The sequence below is a fragment of the Lonchura striata genome, chromosome 20 (genome assembly GCF_046129695.1).
Source record: "Lonchura striata isolate bLonStr1 chromosome 20, bLonStr1.mat, whole genome shotgun sequence".
Taxonomy (NCBI): Eukaryota; Metazoa; Chordata; class Aves; order Passeriformes; family Estrildidae; genus Lonchura; species Lonchura striata.
The window spans coordinates 5,893,799-5,912,413 of NC_134622.1; the positions used below are offsets into that span (position 1 = coordinate 5,893,799).

Consider the following 18,615-nt stretch of genomic DNA (forward strand, 5'->3'; position numbering starts at 1 on the left):
CCAGGGCTGGAGTTCTGAGGGGTTGGTGCTGAGCAAGACAGGGCTCAGATTTACTAAATGATTTATTGAACCATTTAAGTTCTGCCAGGACTCGGAGCCCAGCATTGCTCTGCTCCTGCTGTGCCATGTCAGGGTGCTGTGCTGGGGTGCCACATCAGGGTGCCCTCCTCATGCCAGCAGCTTCAAGGATTCCTCTTTCCCTCATCTTTGCCCTTTCTAGACCTTCCCTGCAGGGCAGGGTTTGCCCTAAGCAGGATGCCAGGGCTGGTACTTCCCGAGGCTTTTGAGGCTTTTGGTGCTGCCAGATGCCAGCTGAGCTGTGGGTTTGGCAGGATGGGGAGCCAGCACTCTTCCCATTCTCCAAAACACTTGTGAGTGAGCCCTTCATGTGCAGACACAGACACAGGGTCTTCACCTGCCCAAAACCTCAGGGGATTTTCCACATTGCCAAAGAAGCACACATTTTCATAGGAATTGAATGATAATAGGGCGAGGCGGCCTGCAGGGAGTCCCAAGGGCTTGGAGACTTGACAGCAAATAAAACCAACCTCTGGATCTGTGGCATTGGGATTTGTGCTTGTTTTCATGTCACACTTTGGGTTTGGGTTGTTTTTTTCAAAGCAAATCTCTGGTTTTCTGACAGGGCTGTGTTTAAGATGACTGTGGGTGTTTGGGGTTGGAGAGGGGATTGCTGAATTTGGCCTCAGCTTGCATGTTGGCAGGATCAAAGAGGGGAGATAGATCCCACTGAAAACTCACTGACGGCAATGAAAACATGGAAATTCTCTTTCTTACTTCATCCCCAAATTACTGAGGATTTTTCCATGCTTTGGGATATATTAATAGTTTTTTTTTTTTTTCCCCAGGCTGAATTAATTCATTATCCCTTTTTTGTCCCATTAAGAGAAAGCCAGGCATCCCATCTGCTGTGTGACCGGAGGCTGATGATGGAACTACCTCAAATCCTCTCCCCTTTTTGGGTTTTCCATCTCTTCCCTGGCTTGCTGCCATGTGTTTCCTGGGGCTGTGTCCTGTGGGATGTTTTGGGGCCCTGAGATGCTGCCAGGGCTGGGCTGAGCTCAGCATTGCTGGCAGAGGCAGCAGGGCTCACTCCGCTGTGTCTCCTGTACCCCGTCAGGCTGGGGGGTCTGGGGGAGGTGAACTCCCACCCTGAGCCCTTCAGTCCAGCCCCCCGGGTGCCCTGGATGGAAATCCAGCCTCTCAAGGGTTCTTTTCTCCTGCTGGGCTCCCTGGCTGGGCACATCAGGCGCAGACTCCTCCTGCCTGGCCTGCCACACATTCCCCAAACAGAATAGCTGGGATTCCTGCATTCCCTCCCCCAAAATGACCCCGGCTGGACAGTGACCTGCAGTGACATCAGCAGCTGGCTCCAGGGACAGGATGGGTCCCCCACCGCAGCAAGGAGCCCCACAAAGCCCAGGAGAGGCTCTGTTTTGGTCCTGAGGCATCAACACTTCCCTGGTAGATTTGTTTTTTGCAGAATTACCTGGGTGCTGTGGCAGCTCTGCCAGGCCTGGGTTAGGGAGGGAGTATCCCACATTCCCAGAGGTGCCCACTCATGTGCAGTTATTTCCTTAAAGCCCCAACTCCTGGAGTCACTCCATCCCTGCAGGAGCTTGGCTTTTCCCAAAGACCTTGCTGCTGTGGGCAATGAAGGAAGGACTTTACAGAGGAGCACAGAGCAGAGAAAGCCCAAAAGTGGGTGTGAAAATAAACCCTTCTCACCTTGAGGTTGCCCTGAACATGCACCTTGTGGCCCTCAGGTCACCCCATCTGTGCTGGAGATTGGTGTAAGGATTTTGGGAAGGGGGAAAATCCCCCTTGTGTGGTTGGGAGCAGCTTGGGTGCTGATGAGCTGCTCTCTAACTCCTTCCTGAGCCAGGGTCCCTGGAGGGACAAATCCACCCCTGGCATGGCTGGGGAGCAGCAGGGCTGTGAGAGAGGAGCAGGTGCTGAAGGGTTAATGGGGAGTGTTTGCAGCCAGTCCCTTGTCACCAAGGAGAAGCGCTCAGCACTTGGGAAGGAAACAAAACACCCACTGCCCGGGAGGGTGATTTCCTCTCCCCAGCAGCATTACAGCCCTGGGACCCCAGAAGGGCTCTGGACACCTCCAGGACACTGTCACCTCACGAGCAGGTGGCACCAGGTGAGTGTGGCTGCCGGGGAGGCGTGCTGGGGACAGGGCTGGGGCAGCTCCCCATGTCCCCATCATCCTTGTCCCTCAGCCTCCTCCCAGTCTTATGGCAGGATGTGGGGGACACCGGGCACGGGGGCGCGGAGCATCCGTCCCTACCGGTCCAGCGGGCAGTACCTGTACGCCATGAAGGAGGACCTGGCAGAGTGGCTGAAGGAGCTCTACGGCCTCGACATCGAGGTGGGCACCTTCTTGGAGGTGCTGGAGACGGGGGCTGTGCTGTGCTCCCACGCCAACCACGTCACCCAGGTGGCCGGGGAGTTTGCCCGTGCCTTCCCCGACCTGGCCCGGCACCTCCACCTGCCCACTGCTGGTGTCACCTGCAACCTCACAGCACAGCCAGGCACCTTCCAGGCCAGGGACAACGTCTCCAACTTCATCCAGTGGTGCAGGAAGGAAATGGATATCAAAGGTAGGATGCCAGGCTCCAGCTGTCCCGTGTCTCCGTGTTCAAGTCCCCTCCAGCCACTCCATGTTTTGCCACGTGTCCCCCAAACCCGGTGCCACCCCGTGTGCAAGCGTCCCCGAGCTGGCACCCCTTGTAAAATGTCCTCCAGGCTTGGCAGCAGCTTGGCAGGGTGCTGGCACGTGGCTGGAGTGTTTGCTGGGGTGCAAATGTGCACAGGAGGAATGGAAAAGGAAAGGGTGGATGGCACAGCGTGTCCCTGCCAGGCATGGCACGGTCCCAGCCCTGAGGACAGCAGGAGAAATCCTGGCTCTGAGCAAAGCGCCTGGCACCCTGTCCTACCACCATGGATGCCCAGGAAGGGGAGTGGCACAGAGCAAGACGTCCTCAGGGCTCTCAGACACTGAATTTTGTGGCTTTGGGGTGCCATGAAACAGCTGTAGATGCCCAAAATGAAAGGCTCTTCCTCCTTTATCATTTCTCCCAACTCTTGTTGAACCCAGCCATATTCCTGGAGGGATGGCTCCAGTGAACAGCACTTTTTGGGTGGGTTTTGACTCCATCTGTGCCCCCCATCCCCTTTGTCCTCATCCCCGTGTGCCAACCCCGGCTCAGCCCTGCCCTGCCCTGCCCAGACGTCGTGATGTTCGAGACAGAGGACCTGGTGCTGAGGAAGAACGAGAAGAACTTCGTGCTGTGCCTGCTGGAGCTGGCACGCCACGCTTCCCGCTTCGGAATGCGCGCCCCGACCCTGGTGCAGATGGAGGAGGAGATCGAGGAGGAGCTTCGGCAGGAGCTGGACCTGCCTGCCACGGAGCCCGCCCTGCCCCGTCCCCCCAGGAGAAGACAGGACCTCAACAACCTCGACCAGATGGTGCCAAGGGGCAGGGGGTGGCATGGAGATGGGCATGGAGATGGATGGGGATGGGCACGGAGATGGATGGGGATGGCATGGAGATGGATGGAGATGGGCAGGGAGATGGGCATGGAGATGGATGTGGATGGCACGGCCAGCCCAGGACCATTGCCCAGCAGCCCTGGTGAGGACCCATCCCTGCCACCCACAGGTCCAGCACATGGTGAGCTGCTGTACCTGCCCTGTCCAGTTCCCCATGATCAAGATCTCCGAAGGGAAATACCGAGTGGGGGACTCTGACACCCTCATCTTTGTCCGGGTGAGTCTGCTTCACCCATGCTTTTGGGGGAAAGGCACCAGGAATTCTGCTCTGCTGCCACGACCCTTTCCATAAGCCCCCAAAGGGGCCCGTGTAGGAGTTCGGACCATTATTCCCAAAGCAGGGCAGTGGGAGAGTTCAGCCCTGCAATAGATGTTGGTATGGATTTAATCATCCATATTGGATGGATTTAACCATCCATCCATCCATCCTCCATCTACCATCCATCCATCCATCCATCCATCCATCCATCCATCCATCCTCCATCCTCCATCATCCATCCATCCATCCATCCATCCATCCATCCACCATCCATCCATCCATCCATCCATCCATCTACCATCCATCCATCCATCCATCCATCCATCCATCCATCCATCCATGTGTGTGGGACATAACCTGCCATCCCACAGCACCACAGCCTGGTCTCCCCCAGCCATAGGAACGCTGGGATGCTCTGAATCCATCCCCAAGCTTGGCCAAAGAATTCAGCACAAGACTAAGGACAGGGGTTGTCCAAAAGGGTCCCCACCCTCCTTGTGGTGGCGACGGGATGGCCGCAGGAGCTGAGCCAGGGACGCAGCCGTCCTTCGGGACACCTGGTGGCACTTAGGGCAAGCCCACAGCTCCCGAAGGCGGCCGAGCGTGCTGGCATCCCCTGGCATGGCCCTTCCCGTGCAGATCCTGCGGGAGCACGTCATGGTGCGGGTCGGGGGCGGCTGGGACACGCTGGAGCACTACCTGGACAAGCACGACCCGTGTCGCTGCACCTCGCTCTGTGAGTCCCCGCGTCCCCAAACCCCGCGGCTGCCTGAGACTGGGGGTGTCTGTGGGGGTCTCCATGATGCTCGGGGACATTTTCATTAGCGGGAGGCTTTGGTACAGCCGTGCCTCGTTGTTTTGCTGAGGAATGTCGGGTTTTGGGGACCTTCTTTGGCTTTGGTGGCCACTAGAGGTCATGGAAGACTTTTGGATGGAGCCAGACGCCAAAAGCCACTTCGCAGGGAGCGCAGCTTTCCGCCGGCACCCTCGTGGGGCTGGATGCTGAAGCACGGCTGGGTGGGCTGCAGGCGGGGGTGGGTGCAGGGGACAGGGGTGCTGAGCCCCCCTCGTTGTCCCCACAGCTCACAAACAAGCCTGGAAAGCGCGGAGCCCGCAGCAGCCGGTGCAGCACGAGGTGCGGCTGTGCCCGGCCCCGAGGGCGGCCGCCCGCAGCCCCCAGCCCGCGCTGCTGGTCAGCCGCTCCCAGAGCCCCCTGCCCCCCGTCACCTGGGGGGCCCGTGTCCCCTCCGGGGGTCCCCGGTCCCCTGCCACCCCCTCGCCAGAGGGCTCGGGTCGCCAGCCGGGTTCCAGCCCTCACCCGGAGCCGGCGCAGCCCCGGAGGGTCCCTTCGGGCAGGTAAGTGGCGCAGAGATGCTTCGTGCCCCAAACTGCCTGGCTTCAGAGCGGTTTTTCTCACACCCTTGGAATTTTTCCCTCATTCCCTTCTGGAGGTGCCCAGCACCAGGCGGGACGGGGGGGGATGCTGCAGCTCCCTGTCCTCTCTCCGCTGTCTCTCCCCGCAGGATGCGGGAGCCACCCGCTGTCCCTCTGGGGAGGCAGCCGCCACCATCCCGGTCACCCGCTCGGTCCAGCTCCCCTGGGCACGGGCCGAGGGGCCGGGCACCCGTCCCTTCCCGGCTGGGCCCAGGGAAATGCATCCCTGTGGCACCGGCACGGGGCAGGCCCGCAGCACCCGGCCCGCGGACGGTGCCGGCACCTCCGAGAAGCAGCCGGCAAGGAGGAAAATCATCTGCGCTGGCTGCCAGGCCACAGGAATCGGAGACACCCGCCACAGCGACACCCCGAGCCCCCAGCCCCTGCAAGGGCCGTGCCCCCAGTCCCCTAAAGGTCTGTGCCCCCTCCTCGCACCGGGATGCTCCGGGAGAAGGGAGGCAGGGAGCCCTTGGCCGGGGCCGACAGCCTTCACCCCGAAATTCTTTCAGCCACCCCCCGAAAGTGGACAGCGGCGTTAAACCCCCCAGCAAAGCCAGCCCGGCCCCGTCCCGGCCCCCCACCCCTCTGGGCCGTCCCGCAGGGGGGTGCAGGGTCTGTGCTGCTGGGGACGGTCCCCAGGGGACACGGCAGTGCCACCCCGCCCCGGACCCAGGGGCTGCGGCTGCTCAGGGACCTCGGGCGCCAGAGGATGAAGCCGGGGCAGCCAGAGGATGTGGCCAGGGGCTCCGGGGGTGCTGTAGGCACACGCAGCCCCCCGGCTATGACAGGGTGCTGGAGGAGCTCTCCCGCGGGCGGCAGCCCCTGCGCCCCGTGGGGATGCGGAGCCAGGTCCCCCAAACACCCGCAGGAGCTGCCCCGCAGCTCCCAGCCCCGGCGGAGGCAGAGCGGCCGGGGGTGGGGGGCCAGACCCCGCGGGCACCCAGGGCCGGCAGCGTCGCCAAGCCCCGGCGGTGCCTGAAGAAGCCCGAGCGTGTGCCCTCCATCTACAAGCTGAAGCTGCGGCCCAAGGTGCGCCCCCGGCGGGATCACAGGCCGGGCAAGCGCCCCTCGCGCATCCCCACCCCGCTGGGGCATCGCCCCGCTGCCCCCCGCGCCCAGCACCGGCCCCCGGCGCCGCCCCGAGCCCCCCAGCCCGGCGGCACACGCCCCACGCCGTCCCTGGGTGACAGCGGCACCTGCCTGACCGAGGATGATGAAGAGTCGTGGGTCTGAGCCCGTCCCGAGAGTCGGTGGGGACGGACGGACGGACAGACGGACCCCTCCCTCCAAAGGTGGGAGCGATGCTGCAGCTGGAGCTGGAGCTGCCCGAGGTTTCCCAGGGCAGCACGAAGGAGTCGCTCCCACACAACCCGGGGGGTTCCACCACCTCCCTTTTCAGAGCTGCACCCTCTCCTTCCCAATGGATTTTGTCTGTACTGGTAATCCTGCTAAGCAGGCACTTTCGTACTGCTTTGGGTGGAAAAATCCAGCCCCAAATGGAGAGAATGGGATATTTTCTGCAGGGGGAAGGGTTTAGCCCTGCTGAAGTGGGGACACCCCATCCTTGACATCCATAAAAAACATCTCATAGCTCAGTGTTCCCCATCTGCACCACGGGATGGTGTCAGACAGCTCCAAGGGCCTTCATCGGTCACTCAGGTGGGGGGGACACAGGAGGGGACCCTTCCTGACCCCCGTGGTGTGTGGGGGGTGATGGATGTCACAGGGGGTCACAGCAGGCACTGCTGCACCCCCAGCCCGCAGCCACGGACCCAGCAATCCCGTCTGTGCAATAGAGATGTGCCAAAGCTCTTCCATTTCCACATCTTTCCTGTGCGGGTGGGGAGGCAGAGAGGATAATCCTGATGTGGGCACAGCAAACGTCCCCTTGAGAACCCCACAATGCCCAAGAGAGTCTCATTTTCCACGAGAGGATGAAGTCAGCCCCACTTCCCTGCAGAGGAGCAGCAAATGTGAGCGCTGGGACTGCGGGAATGCAAAACCTGCTGGCAAGAACACTCCTGAGGCTGGTACAGAACAAGGGGGACAGACCTGATTTTTAATTCAATTTCAAAGAAGGAGGTGCAGGGCGTCACAGGCGGTGTAGACACCTCGGGAATCTCTGACAAGGAGTCCAGGGGGGAAAGGAAAGCCAAGTCCAGGCAACTGGGATGCTGACTGGGGCAGGAGGAGGAGGACAGGGACAGGGAAACATCCTTGGTGGGGCCAAACCAAACCCAGGCATCACCTCCATGAGCACGGGGAGGCAGAAACCTGGCACTGCCCTGGGCACAGCAGCGGGGACATCCCAGCCTGTGCCAGGCCCAGGTTGCTGTCAGCAGGACCAGGGTGGCGTTGGGTGAGTGGTAAATCTGTAGTAAGGTGTGAGTAGGGTGCTCGTGGCTGCTGCCCTGCTGCCGTGTGCTCCAACCCCTGTGCCTGGACACCTCGGCTCTGCCAGCCTGGGCTCCCCTGCCTGCACCCAGGGTGCCACCACCACCACTGCCCCTTCCTGGGCTCTTGGGAAAGTAACTCTTTGTAGCCCTCGTTTTCCCGGGAGCTGGGAAATGCTGTCCAAGCAGTGAGAGTTGTTATTATTACTAATATAACTTCCTCTGTCTATAAAGTACAATAGAATATAACAATTATATTTATAACCTTTTTTTTTCTTTTTTCTTCAAAATACTAAATAGATGCTATAAAAACCTGTAACTAATTGTGCTATAAACTGCAGGCTACAGGGTTATAACAAACAATGTATTGGCTTAGTCGTTGATATGTGTACGTCAGAGCACTTTATAAATGCTTTATTATTAGCATTTACCAAGGAATTTCCTTCTCCGACAATTTGGAGGGATAAAGCTCTAGCCAGGGATCGATAAGTGGACTCCCATGTGTTAATAAATCCTGACAGGATGAGCTTGGACGGGGCAGCCGGGTTTGCCATGAAGGTGAGGGATGGTGACAATGCCACTGCCCTTCCTGGCTGGGATGGACCCGTGCCCCCACATTGCCTTTCCTAATTTTTTCCCTTTTTTTTTTTTTAAATTTTGGAGCAAGGGGTTTGATTCCCCAAGCAGGGAGGGGGGAGCAGGATGCACCCCCAGCCCTGGCGCGGGGATGGGATGGTGAGAGGCACTGGAGCTCAGCTGGAGCTGCCTTTAATGGGAAGCAATTCCAAGAGCACAGTGGAGCTGCTGGGCCATGGACACCTGGCCATGGCTGGGTGTCCTGTTTTGCTGCCCAGAGCAGTGCTGAACCCCTTCATCTCCTTGTGACAGCAGGAAGCACAGGGATGGTTTTGCTGGAGGATGGATCAGACACAGATCCTGCCTCAGGAGATGAGGATGGCGTTTCCCTGTGTCTCACAGGGACCAGCCATGGAGAAACCACGACCCTCTTGGCATCTTGCTCTCCCTTCACCACCCCATCATCATTTCCTAACAGGGGCTGCCCTTTGCCAACCTGCCCTGCAGGGCAGGATGCAGGTGAGCTGCAGCTCTGGTGCAAACATAAACCAGAAGATTAAAAAATAATAATGAAAAGAAAAAAAAAAAAAAAAAAAAAAGAGGGGCTCACTTTCCTATTAGGGATATGCAGAGAGAAAAAAAAAAAAAAACAAAAAAAACCCAAAAAACAAGAATGCAACTGGAAGTGCTGCTCCAGCTCCCTGTTGCTGCCAAGGCAACATCCCTGTGGGAAAACCCGGCAGGGTCGGGCCTGGTGGTGCTGCCAGGGGCACAGGGGGATGTGGGGGCACCCTGGGGGATGCCCACCTGCCCAGGACACCCCGGGGTCTGTGGGGACACCCCGGGGTCTGTGGGGACACCCCAGGGGATGCCCACCTTCCCTGGACACCCCGGGGGCTGCGGAGACACCCCGGAGAATGTGGGGACACCCCGGGAGATGCCCACCTGCCCTGCACACCCAAGGGATGGGGTGAAGCCATCACCTGCTGAGCCCAGGATGAGAGGTAGCAGAGGGGTGACCTGCCCGGCAAGGAGTATTCCCAAATTATTTGCTGTTCACAGACTGGGGGAAGGAGAAACCTTCCTGTGCTGGGGCTGTGCTGGGAAGAGGGGAGCACAGAGCCCTGGGAAGGCAGAACCCAGCTCCCGGGGATATCAGGAGCAGGATTGGGATTTAGGTTTTTTTCCCCCTTTCTTGCTTTCATCCAGAAATTCCACCGGGAAATCTGACCCGACCTGAACCAAAAGACAGTCCGTGTAACCTGGCTGCTCTGCCCTCCACAGGGAGAAATCCCAGCTGCACAAGGGGAGAAGCAGAACTCCTGTTTCCCTATGCTCCAGAGACAGAACCACCCCCAGAGCACCGGGATGCAGGTGCTGGAAAATTCCCTCCCGGGAGCAGGCGAGGCAGGCAGGCAGCACCAGGGCAGGACCTGGCAAGGATGAACCGACAGCCAAAATCTGGCACCCCCCGAGGGTGTACAACCCCCGGGATGGCTTCGGCCTCAAGCGCTGGCAGCTTGCAGAGAGCTCAGGGTTCAGCCAAGGCAGCCCGGCCACCCCCTGCTCCGCTCCACCCAAGGTACCCCATCCCCAAATGTCACCTCAGCAACCCCCGAGGTGCCTCCAACGCAGCTCCTACTTCTCGGGGAGCAGAACCATGCCCACTTTGGGGTCCCCAGCAGCACCCCGGGCCGGGGGGCTCACATGATGGTGCAGCGGTTCCTGCGCAGCGCGCCCTGGAAGCGGATGGTGGTGTGGACGTGCTTGCAGCGGGCGCAGCCCACGCTCTTGAGGAGCTCGCTGAAGAGCAGCAGGATGTGCCAGTTGTACTTGGCCGAGCACTCGATGTAGCCGCACTTCCACGTCTTCTTCACCAGGTTGGAGACGTTCCAGCGCGGGATCACCCGGCCGCGCTGCAGGTCCCGCTTGTTGCCCACGATGATGATGGGTGTCTCCGAGGTGCCGATGACCCTGCGGAGGGCGGGAGGTGACTGGAGGCTGGCAGAGTGACAGCAGAGCTCAGCCCATCCCAAAAGGGCTCTTGGCTCCGAGGAAAGCGTGCCTCGTCCCCTCGTCCCTCTCCACAGCCAGCCACCCCTCGCGCATCCCCAGGGCTCACTCGGGGCTCAGAACCGGGGATGCCTGCCGGGCACACTAATGCACAAATCCAGAGCCAGAATGAAAGGCAGCTCCCAGTCGGGCTCCTCAAATCCCTGCCAACCTTAACCCTGCTTTTCCTCTCTTGGAGTAAGAGTGAAAGGTGTGGATGTGAAGTGAAGGGTGTTGGATGTGTTGCTGGTGTGGAATCTTACAGAGGGCAGCTAATTCTGCTTTCCTGGGAATTCTGTCAGGAATGAGGAAGGAATTCTGACCCTTTGCTGGGCATTTTGCAGCTCGTTTTTGGGGCTGGTAGCAGAGAATCCTCCAGCCCTCCTTGGGTTCAGAGGAGCCTGCCTGGTGTCCTGCTCCTCTCTTGGTGTTTGGGCTCCCATGGCTGCAAAGGGGCTTTGTGCCAGTCTGATATCTCATCTGTGATGCCAGGATGTACCCCCGTGGTGCCAAGCTCCCTTGGCAGGAGCCACGGGGCTGTGCCACCGCGGGGATCCCAAAGCCATCCCTACCTTGTTTCCAGGATCTGCTGGCGGATGGTTTTGATGTACTCGAAGCTGTCAAAGCAACAGATGTCATAGACCAGGATGTAGGCATGGACACTCCGGAGCCCCCTGCAACACACGTCTGCCCACTCCTGCAAGGGGCACAGAGGGATCAAGCCTGGCTCAGGCTGGTTCCTGTGCCCGGGGGATGCCCTGCCCTGCCCTGTCCCGGGGGTGGGCACCCCAAGGAGGCAGCAGGGGGGCTGCACATTCCCCAGCCCCGACCCCCAGCCCCCGGCTCTGCCCTGCCCTGGCCCATCTGTGTGTGCCCCCGCAGCTCTGCAGCCCTCCCCCAGCCCCGGAGATCCCTTATCCCCCCCGGCAACCCAGGGCAGAGCTAACAGGATTTGTCAGCCCCAGTTACACTCCTGAGGGAGGACTGCAGCCCAATTACAGCACAGAGTGGGGCTGAATGCAGCCCCCTGCCCTGCGTGAAGAGCTTCATCCTCCAGAGCTGCTAATTAGCTGTGTTAATTAGTGATGCACGCTGGTTTTTGGAGCAGGGCAGGTGAGGAGGATGCTAAGCCCCATCTGAGGTCGGAGGGTGATGCACCAGCAGCTCTGTGGGCCAGAGGAGGAAGGTGACAGCAGGTCTGTCTGGAGGGGACATGGGGACAGAAGAGGAGCAGAGGCTGCTCAGGAACTGAGTCTGTGAGAGCAAGATGTGGATCCAGGGCAGAGGCAGGCAGGAGTGGCCTCTCTGCAGCCAAAATCTGGAGCTGTGAGAAATTCATGCTGTTAGGAAACCCTTGGGTTTCTGGGAACAACTGGATTTTTTTTTTTTTTCATGCAATGAGTGAAAGTCTGCCTCAGTTCAGGCACTTTCCCATCCCAGCAGTGGGACTGGGAACGGCAGCCCCTGCAGGCAGCACTGCAAAACCCTCCTGGGTGCCTCTGGAAAGGAGAAAGGCTCTCCAGGGAGGAAAGGCATCACTTCTCCCTGAGCAGACCCCTGCAGAGCCATGATTCAGCCCTTCCCGGGTTTATGATCAGAATGAGAAGGGGAAAGGGGAGTTTTGGGATGGGGGTTGATCTCCATCACAGAGGGGAAGGAGCTGGGAGGGAGCAGAGTGGCACAGAGTGACACAGCCCCTCCCTGTGCACCGAGGGGAGATGCTGGGGAGATGCTCAGGGATGCAGGGGGATGCAGCAGCAGCCTCTGGGCTCCTCTGAGTGCTGATACATGCGGAGACAAGGAACTGCAGCGATGTCACCAGGCTGGGGCAGCTTGCTCAGGCCCTGTGGTGTCAGCATGGCTTTCCTCACGCAGTGCAGGCTCCCTGGGGTGCCTGAGCTGGAGAAGTGTTGCACTGCAGGAGCAGGATGTCAGGGAGCCACTGGCTCCTGCTCCTCTTCCAGGACAGCACTGCAGGGATGCTTCTCCTGGCACGGAGCTGAGCCCACGATGTTTCCCAGCAGCCAGAGCCGCATCCCTCAGCAGGCCCTCTCCTTTCCCCTGGGAGCCATCCCTCTGATCACCCTCTCTTCCCTGGAAACCTCCATCTGCTCCCAGAGGCTGCCTCCTCTGGAGTGCAGCAAGGCAGGGAGTTAATGGAGTGTGTGAGCATCGGCTGCCGTGTCAATAAATTACCCTTTGCTATTTCAGGCTGCTTCTCACGCTGACCTTTCGTTCCCTGCACTCACCCATTAATTTTTAAACCTTCTCCTCGCCCCTGATGTGCTCATCTCACCTCCTGCCTGATGCTACAGGGACTCTTGGAGCACTTTATGGCCCCTGTGACTCTGGCCCTGTTGGGGACAGGGACACTGTAACTAATTGAGGTGGCCCCACTGGTGGCACTGCAGCCACAGCTGGGAACCTCTGGCTCCTTTCCCCACAGTGGTGACACAACTTGTTCCCCTGGGAGTGGGGTTATAGCATGAGCTCAACACCCCCTTTTCCCCCATTAATTCCACCCAGAAGTTGTTTGCACTGCTGGTAACACTTCCCAACCCCACACTGCCTTTTGGGGGTGCTCTGGAAGCACCTGAGGGGGTAGAGGAGGAGTGGTGGGTTCAGAGCTCCAGGGAGAAGCCCAGGCAATGCTGGAGGGGGTGGTGGCTGCTCCCAGGAGTGGACAAGCCCTGCCTGGCTTGGGCAGTGGGTGCATCAGGGCTCTGGCTCTCCAGGAACCCCTGGCTTTCACCCAGATGTTCTTCTGTTGGCTCTGACAGCCACGGAACTGGATCCCAGTGCTCCAGGACCCCAGCCGGACGTGGCTGTGGGCAATGCCAGAGCTACACTCCTTGGAGTGGGATGCCACTTCTCTCGTGTTTGCTGTCACCAGACTTTAAACACAATTTATCCTGGACCTGCTCAGCCGGTATCCACGAGGACACAATCCCTCATTTAGCAACCAAACCCTGACCTGGAGGGGAAAAGCAGAACCGGAACCCCACAGAATTTAACAGCAAAACCCCACCAGGGGCGGGGGGGTCACCGCAAACCCCCAGAGGTGGAGACCCCTCGGGTGCCCCCCTACCTGCAGGGTGTTGACAGGGAAGGCGGTGATGGGGGGAAAGTCCATGATCTGCAGGTCGTGGACGTGGCCGTTCATGACCACGGCGGGCAGGTAGACGCGGCGGGCCGTGGTGGGCACGCAGACCTCGCTGAACTCGTTGTACAGGAACTGCCGGACTATGGCGCTCTTGCCCACGCCCTGGGCTCCCAGCACGGCGATCTTGAAGGTTGCCACCATCCCGCCGCACGCCGGCCGCTGCCCTGGTGCTGCCTCCGCGGTGCCGAGGCTGCATATTCCCGAGCAGGGGGCCTCAGCCCCATTCAGGATGCATTTCCCCTCCGGGGCTCCCCGTCACTGCAAGGCCAAGGAGAAGCTGGTCAGGTCCGAGAGAAACCCTGGAGTTACACTGGGGCTGCTGCGGGGGATGTTTTTCCGAGCTGGAGCTGGCAATGTACCCAGGGGCCTTGGCACTGCAAGACCTCAGGGTCTCCCTTGGAGCTTCCCACCCCAGCAGCCAGGGAGAGCCAGGATTTGAGTGAACTTTATTGCAGGAAGGTTCTCACAGGCACATTCAGCCCTTTCAGCACCTGTCTGCGGGTCAGGGTTTGCTCAGCCCGGCAGCAGCAGGGTCCCAGGCTGTGCTGGGGACTCAGCCCACGGCCACTGGCACCAGCTGCTCCTCGCCGGTGCTGTCCCAAGCCGGGGAATCCATCATCCCTCCGCTTGGACAGCCAGAATTGCCTTTTGCCGGGCGGGGGGAGATCGCTGTGCGCCTGCGAGCGACAGCTCGAGCGTTTCCTTTCAGGCTTTGAGCGGCTGGGTAATTAACTTGATGGGAACTCATTTGCAAGCCAGCTGACAGGGTGAGCCCAGAGCCACCGCGTGTGCTGAGGCCGGGGGGACACGGGGCAGGGCCCACGGGTGTGGGGACACGGGGGATAACCCACGCCCAGGGATGTGGGAGCTGAGTCTGAGGAGTCCGAACACCCCCTGGCACCGGGCTCCCGACCAGGAGCTGTGCCGGGATTGGCACAGGCGAGGGGATGGGTCGCACTTTCACTCGCTCTCATCCCCAGGAAGCAGCTTGGGCTTTGTCCCAAAGTGTGGATGCTTTGACCAATTTCTGACGCTCTGGCCCATTTTCCCTAAAAACCATCCCCGAAGTGCAGGGCAGCAGCTGAAAGTGTCAGGTTCGAACACCCCGTTGTGCTTGTTTGATGGAGGTTATTTACCCCAGGGGGAGCCTGGGCACAGCGGTTCCCGCTGCTGGGTGCTGGAATGGCCAAGCTGCCCGGATCCCTTCGGCTGGGCCACGGCTCACACCATCTTCACCCCCCGCACGCCAGGACCGGGGACTTGTCCCCCCGTGCTGCTGGCACTGTCCCCGGGGTGCTGGCTGTCCCCAGCCCTGGCAGTGGGAAGGTTTCTGTGCCGGATGCAGGGACATGGGGGGTGCAGGAGCCCCCAGGCCCGACCCTGCCAGGGCCTTTCTCCTCCAGCAGACAGCATTGTCACTGCAGGTCCCGGGGGCCACCCTGCTGCAGGGACAGCCCCGTCCCCACCAACCCTCCCTCCTCCCAGCAGCGTCCCCAGCTCCTCTGCGGGGCTGGAGGGTGATGGAGCGGCACAACTGGAAACCCAATGCCCGCAGGGGTCCCTGGAATTGGGGCACAGGCTGAGCCCCGCTGTGCCTCCGCCAGAACCTCATCGCCCTCTGTGCTGGCACGCGCACCCCAAAAACATCAGAGCCCGACCTGACGGTCCCCGGCCCTACAAGCAGCTCCTGAGGGGAAACTGAGGCACAGCGGGGGGACCCTTCGGGGCACCCCACGGTGGGGTGGCGGAGCAGGGACCAGCCGCGGCTCAGCAGCAGGCCGGGCTCCGCGGGCTGCAGGGCCGGGCGGGGGCTCGCAGGGGGCTCCCGGGGAAGGTGGCTCCGGCCCCCGCTGCGACCTTGGCCACGCTGCCACGCCTGGGGCACTGGAAGGAGCAACCCCTGAGCCCCGTGGGGCGGGGGCGGCTTCCCTCACCCCGCATCCCGCCCCCCACATCCCGCACCCCCCGCATCCAGACCCGCCCGGGGATGCTCCGGCCGCGCTGGGTCGCTGGGGCCGGAGGGGACCGAGGGACGCCGAGGGGGGACGACAGCCGCACCCGCCGTGCCGGCGGGCACAGGGGAGCGGAGAGCACCGGCGCTCAACTTTCCCCCTTGTCCCCGCATCGCGGCCACCCCCGGCCCTGCCCAGCGGTAACTTCGCCCCTCCCGTCCTGCCCTTCCCGGCGGATCCCCCGTACCTGGCAGCGGCGGCCCGGGCCGGCGGCGCCCCGGCGGGCGGCGGAGCCATGCGGCGAGCCCGGCGCGGGGCGGGCGGCCCCGCTGCAGAGCCCCGGCCCGGCCCGGCCCCCGCCCGGCGCGGCCACACCGGGGGGCGGCGGCGGGGAGCGGGGAGCCCGGCCGGGGCACGGCGCGGGGGCCGGAGGTGTCCGGGCGGGGATGGAGGCGGCGGCGCCCGGCGGGATGGCGGGGATGCCCAGGCGGGAGGCGGGCAGCCTGGGGAGGGATGGAGGGAGGGAGGCAGGCAGGGATGCAGGCAGCGCCCGGGGAGGGAAGGAGGCTCTGCCCAGGCAGGGATGCAGAGGATGCCCGGGAAGGATGCGGGCAGTGCCCTGGAGGGAAAGGAGGCAGGGAATGCACAGAGCGAGCCGCAGGAATCCAGCAGAGACACCGGCTTCTCCCGGGGCTCTGGGGAGGCGCCGATGGGAAAAGACCCTCCCATGTCCCCCCTGCAGTGTGCTGGGTGCAGCGGCGTCACCCCTTCCCGGCTCTCATGCCCACCGCGGACGAGTCCCGCGGGCCGGGCTCCGGGGGAGGTGGGCAGGAGCCCTCCCTGGGAGCCTTTCCCTCCTCCGGCGCTGCTCGCTGTGCTCTTGGGCACGTCGCTTCGCCTCCTCCCGTGCCGGCCCTGGCCCGCGGGCGGGGCTGGGGCTTTCTCTGTGCCCGCGGGACCCTGAGCCCAGGCTGCTGGCAGGCCCCACCAAAGGAGGGACATTTCTGTTGCGCCGTCTGCATTTTTGGGTCACCCCGCACGGAGCGTTTACCTGCGTGCTGGACAGAGGGAAGATGCTGGCTGCACCTCCAGGAACATGGTCCAGGCCCCCGGGACACGCTGCCGATGGACTCCCTGCACCCCTCTGCTCCTGGAACAGCCCCCGAGCCCCACTCCGGCTGCCTGAGACACCGGCGAGCACCGAGGTGTCCGCACGGGTCCGGCCGCGATCGCACGGGCTTGGCCGAGCCCGAGCCCCGGCGACAGCTCGGCCGGGCTCCCCCCAGCCTCGTCAGCACCTTCGGCTGGGAAAAAAACATCATCTCCGGGCTGAGGAGGGGGTGCAGGGGGAAACACAACGCCACATCCCTCCTGGGGGACAAGGGGACGGTGGACACAGCCCCACGGCTGGCGGGCACAAGGGCAGCTGGTACAGCACCAGGCAAAGGGGGTCCCAGCCCCCTCACCACGCTGCTCCCGGGCTGGCGGAGATCTCGGCATTGTCTCCCTGCAGAGCTGCCCGATGCTCGCGGCAGGGGAATATTTGTGTGTCCCTGGGGTTACCAGCAGCCCGAGAGCCGCTCCCCTTCCCCGCATCGCCTAAAGCAGCGCCAGCCCTGGAATGTTTCTGGGAGAGCGCAGGGATCGGGCTGCACATGAACTCTCCTGCACAATTCAGGCTCCAGCCTCGGGGCTATTTTTAGCAGTTCCCTCCGAGATGCTCTTCAGTTGCAGTTTTATGTGTGAAATTTAATATACGAGGATGGGGGGGAGGGGAGTGGGGCTGGATCCTGGCATGTCCCTGCTGGCCGGGAGGTTTATCCCAGTCTCAGTGACACGAGTCGGAGGCAAACCAAAAATCATCCATCCAAGAGTTCCCGTGTCCTGATGTGCAGGTGGCAGCAGGGGACAGGCAGAGCTGGTGGCTATGGTCAGCTCCTGCCTCAGCCAGATCCAAAATCCTCCCCTGAGTCCCTGTCTCCCCTGGAGCCCATCATGGGCTCAGGGACCTGCTGTCCCTGGCACAGAGCAGGACGGGTGTGAGTGGGAGCAGCAGGGATTTTGGGGAGCACAGCAGGGATTTTGGGGAGCACAGCAGGTTTGCCCCAGCTCCAGCCAGAGCAGCAAGGAACAACTCAGGAGGTTTCTGTCGCACAGCGTGGCTCAGGAGCAGGGAAGGCTGTGGGGACCAACCCCCCTGGCAGTTCCCAGCTCAGGGAGCATCACCTGCGTCCCCTGAGCCCCACGGGTGACACTGCTAATGACAAGGCCAGCTCCCAGGGGGTTGGTGTGTCCCTGCTGACAGGGCACAGTGCCTGCAAACCCACAGCAGCAGCGAAGACCAGTTCGTTCCCGAGGAGCCTCTGGCAGAACAGGGAGGGAGGATGAAACCTTTCCCTTTGCCACGGACATGAAGGGACAGCAGCTGACAGGGCAGAGCCCTGAACATCCCACAGCAGCTTCTGCTCCTGCTGGGCCGAATGCTGCTCCAGGCTCACCCAGCAGGGAATGATGATCCCATCCCAGGCATACCAGGGATGCATGAAGGGACACAGCAGCAAGATCAGGGACCCCAGGCCAGCCTGTCATTGTTGTTACTTGACACATGCACCTGCTTCTAACACAAAACCATCCCAGGGCAGGGCAACACTGGCTGACATGACACCTGCCCTCCACAGAGGGTAGAAGGTCCCAAAATCCAGGTGCTGCTAAGCCAAGGCTGGGCAGGGTGAGGGAAAAGGTTACCCTGCTCCAGAGCAACACCCCAGAACTCTGCTGCTTGTTCTGTTGGATTTCTGGCCACTTCAAGCACTGAGTTTGGGGCTGCCCAAGATTGGCTCTGGCCTGGCACAGAGGTTTTGCAGCCCAACCCATCTTGCTTGAGATGGGACCAGAGATGGAAAAGCCCTCTGAAAAACAACAGCAGCATAAAGCAATCCAAACACATCACTGACTCCCAGGATTTTATCATTTCACCACAGGGAAAACAGGTCACACTACACAGAGCCCCCCTGGAGCCCCAGAAGGGCTAAATGGGTACATCCATCTTCTGCTCCTCATCTGAATCTGTCCCTGCTGCCCTTTGAGATGAGAAGCAGCTGTTGGAGCACCAAGGAAACTTGTTGGCTCCTCCTCTTGCCAGTCCCAAATTTGGGGGTTCTGTGCTGTAGAAGTGGCTGGTTGAAGAAGAAGCCTGGTGAGCAAAGA

At 61.3% G+C, this 18,615-nt stretch overlaps 2 protein-coding genes across 3 annotated transcripts; one reads left to right on the top strand and one right to left on the bottom strand.

The window, feature by feature from the left end:
• Positions 1-2,146: 2,146 nt before the first annotated feature.
• GAS2L2 (growth arrest specific 2 like 2) lies at positions 2,147-6,505 on the top strand. Its single transcript, XM_077787643.1, has 8 exons — positions 2,147-2,167; positions 2,247-2,627; positions 3,257-3,495; positions 3,689-3,796; positions 4,478-4,574; positions 4,921-5,180; positions 5,362-5,657; positions 6,034-6,505. Exons 2-8 carry the CDS (start codon positions 2,270-2,272, stop codon positions 6,503-6,505), a joined length of 1,830 nt encoding a protein of 609 aa, XP_077643769.1. The 5' UTR covers positions 2,147-2,167; positions 2,247-2,269.
• A 793-nt stretch (positions 6,506-7,298) lies between these two features.
• On the bottom strand, positions 7,299-15,710 carry RASL10B (RAS like family 10 member B). 2 transcript variants are annotated; one of them, XM_021550993.2, is made up of 4 exons: positions 15,656-15,710; positions 13,382-13,714; positions 10,866-10,910; positions 7,299-10,215 (listed from the first exon to the last, which is right to left on the bottom strand). In XM_021550993.2, exons 2-4 carry the CDS (start codon positions 13,595-13,597, stop codon positions 9,880-9,882), a joined length of 597 nt encoding a protein of 198 aa, XP_021406668.2. In that variant the 5' UTR covers positions 13,598-13,714; positions 15,656-15,710; the 3' UTR covers positions 7,299-9,879. The 2 variants fall into 2 exon arrangements, with proteins under 2 accessions (XP_021406668.2, XP_021406667.1); XM_021550992.2 differs by having other exon boundaries at positions 10,866-10,990.
• Between the last annotated feature and the right edge of the window lie 2,905 nt (positions 15,711-18,615).

Bases quoted from the DNA above. Each gene is read 5' to 3' on its own strand.
- GAS2L2 (XM_077787643.1), top strand. From the start codon at position 2,270: ATGTGGGGGACACCGGGCACGGGGGCGCGGAGCATCCGTCCCTACCGG. The intron at 2,628-3,256 runs GTAGGATGCCAG...TGCCCTGCCCAG, and splicing joins GAAGGAAATGGATATCAAAG to ACGTCGTGATGTTCGAGACA. The intron at 5,181-5,361 runs GTCCCTTCGGGC...CTCTCCCCGCAG, and splicing joins AGCCGGCGCAGCCCCGGAGG to GATGCGGGAGCCACCCGCTG.
- RASL10B (XM_021550992.2), bottom strand. From the start codon at position 13,597: ATGGTGGCAACCTTCAAGATCGCCGTGCTGGGAGCCCAGGGCGTGGGC. The intron at 10,991-13,381 runs GTAGGGGGGCAC...TGCCCCTTGCAG, and splicing joins TCCCTGTCAACACCCTGCAG to GAGTGGGCAGACGTGTGTTG. The intron at 10,216-10,865 runs GTAGGGATGGCT...CGCCCTCCGCAG, and splicing joins CAGCAGATCCTGGAAACAAG to GGTCATCGGCACCTCGGAGA.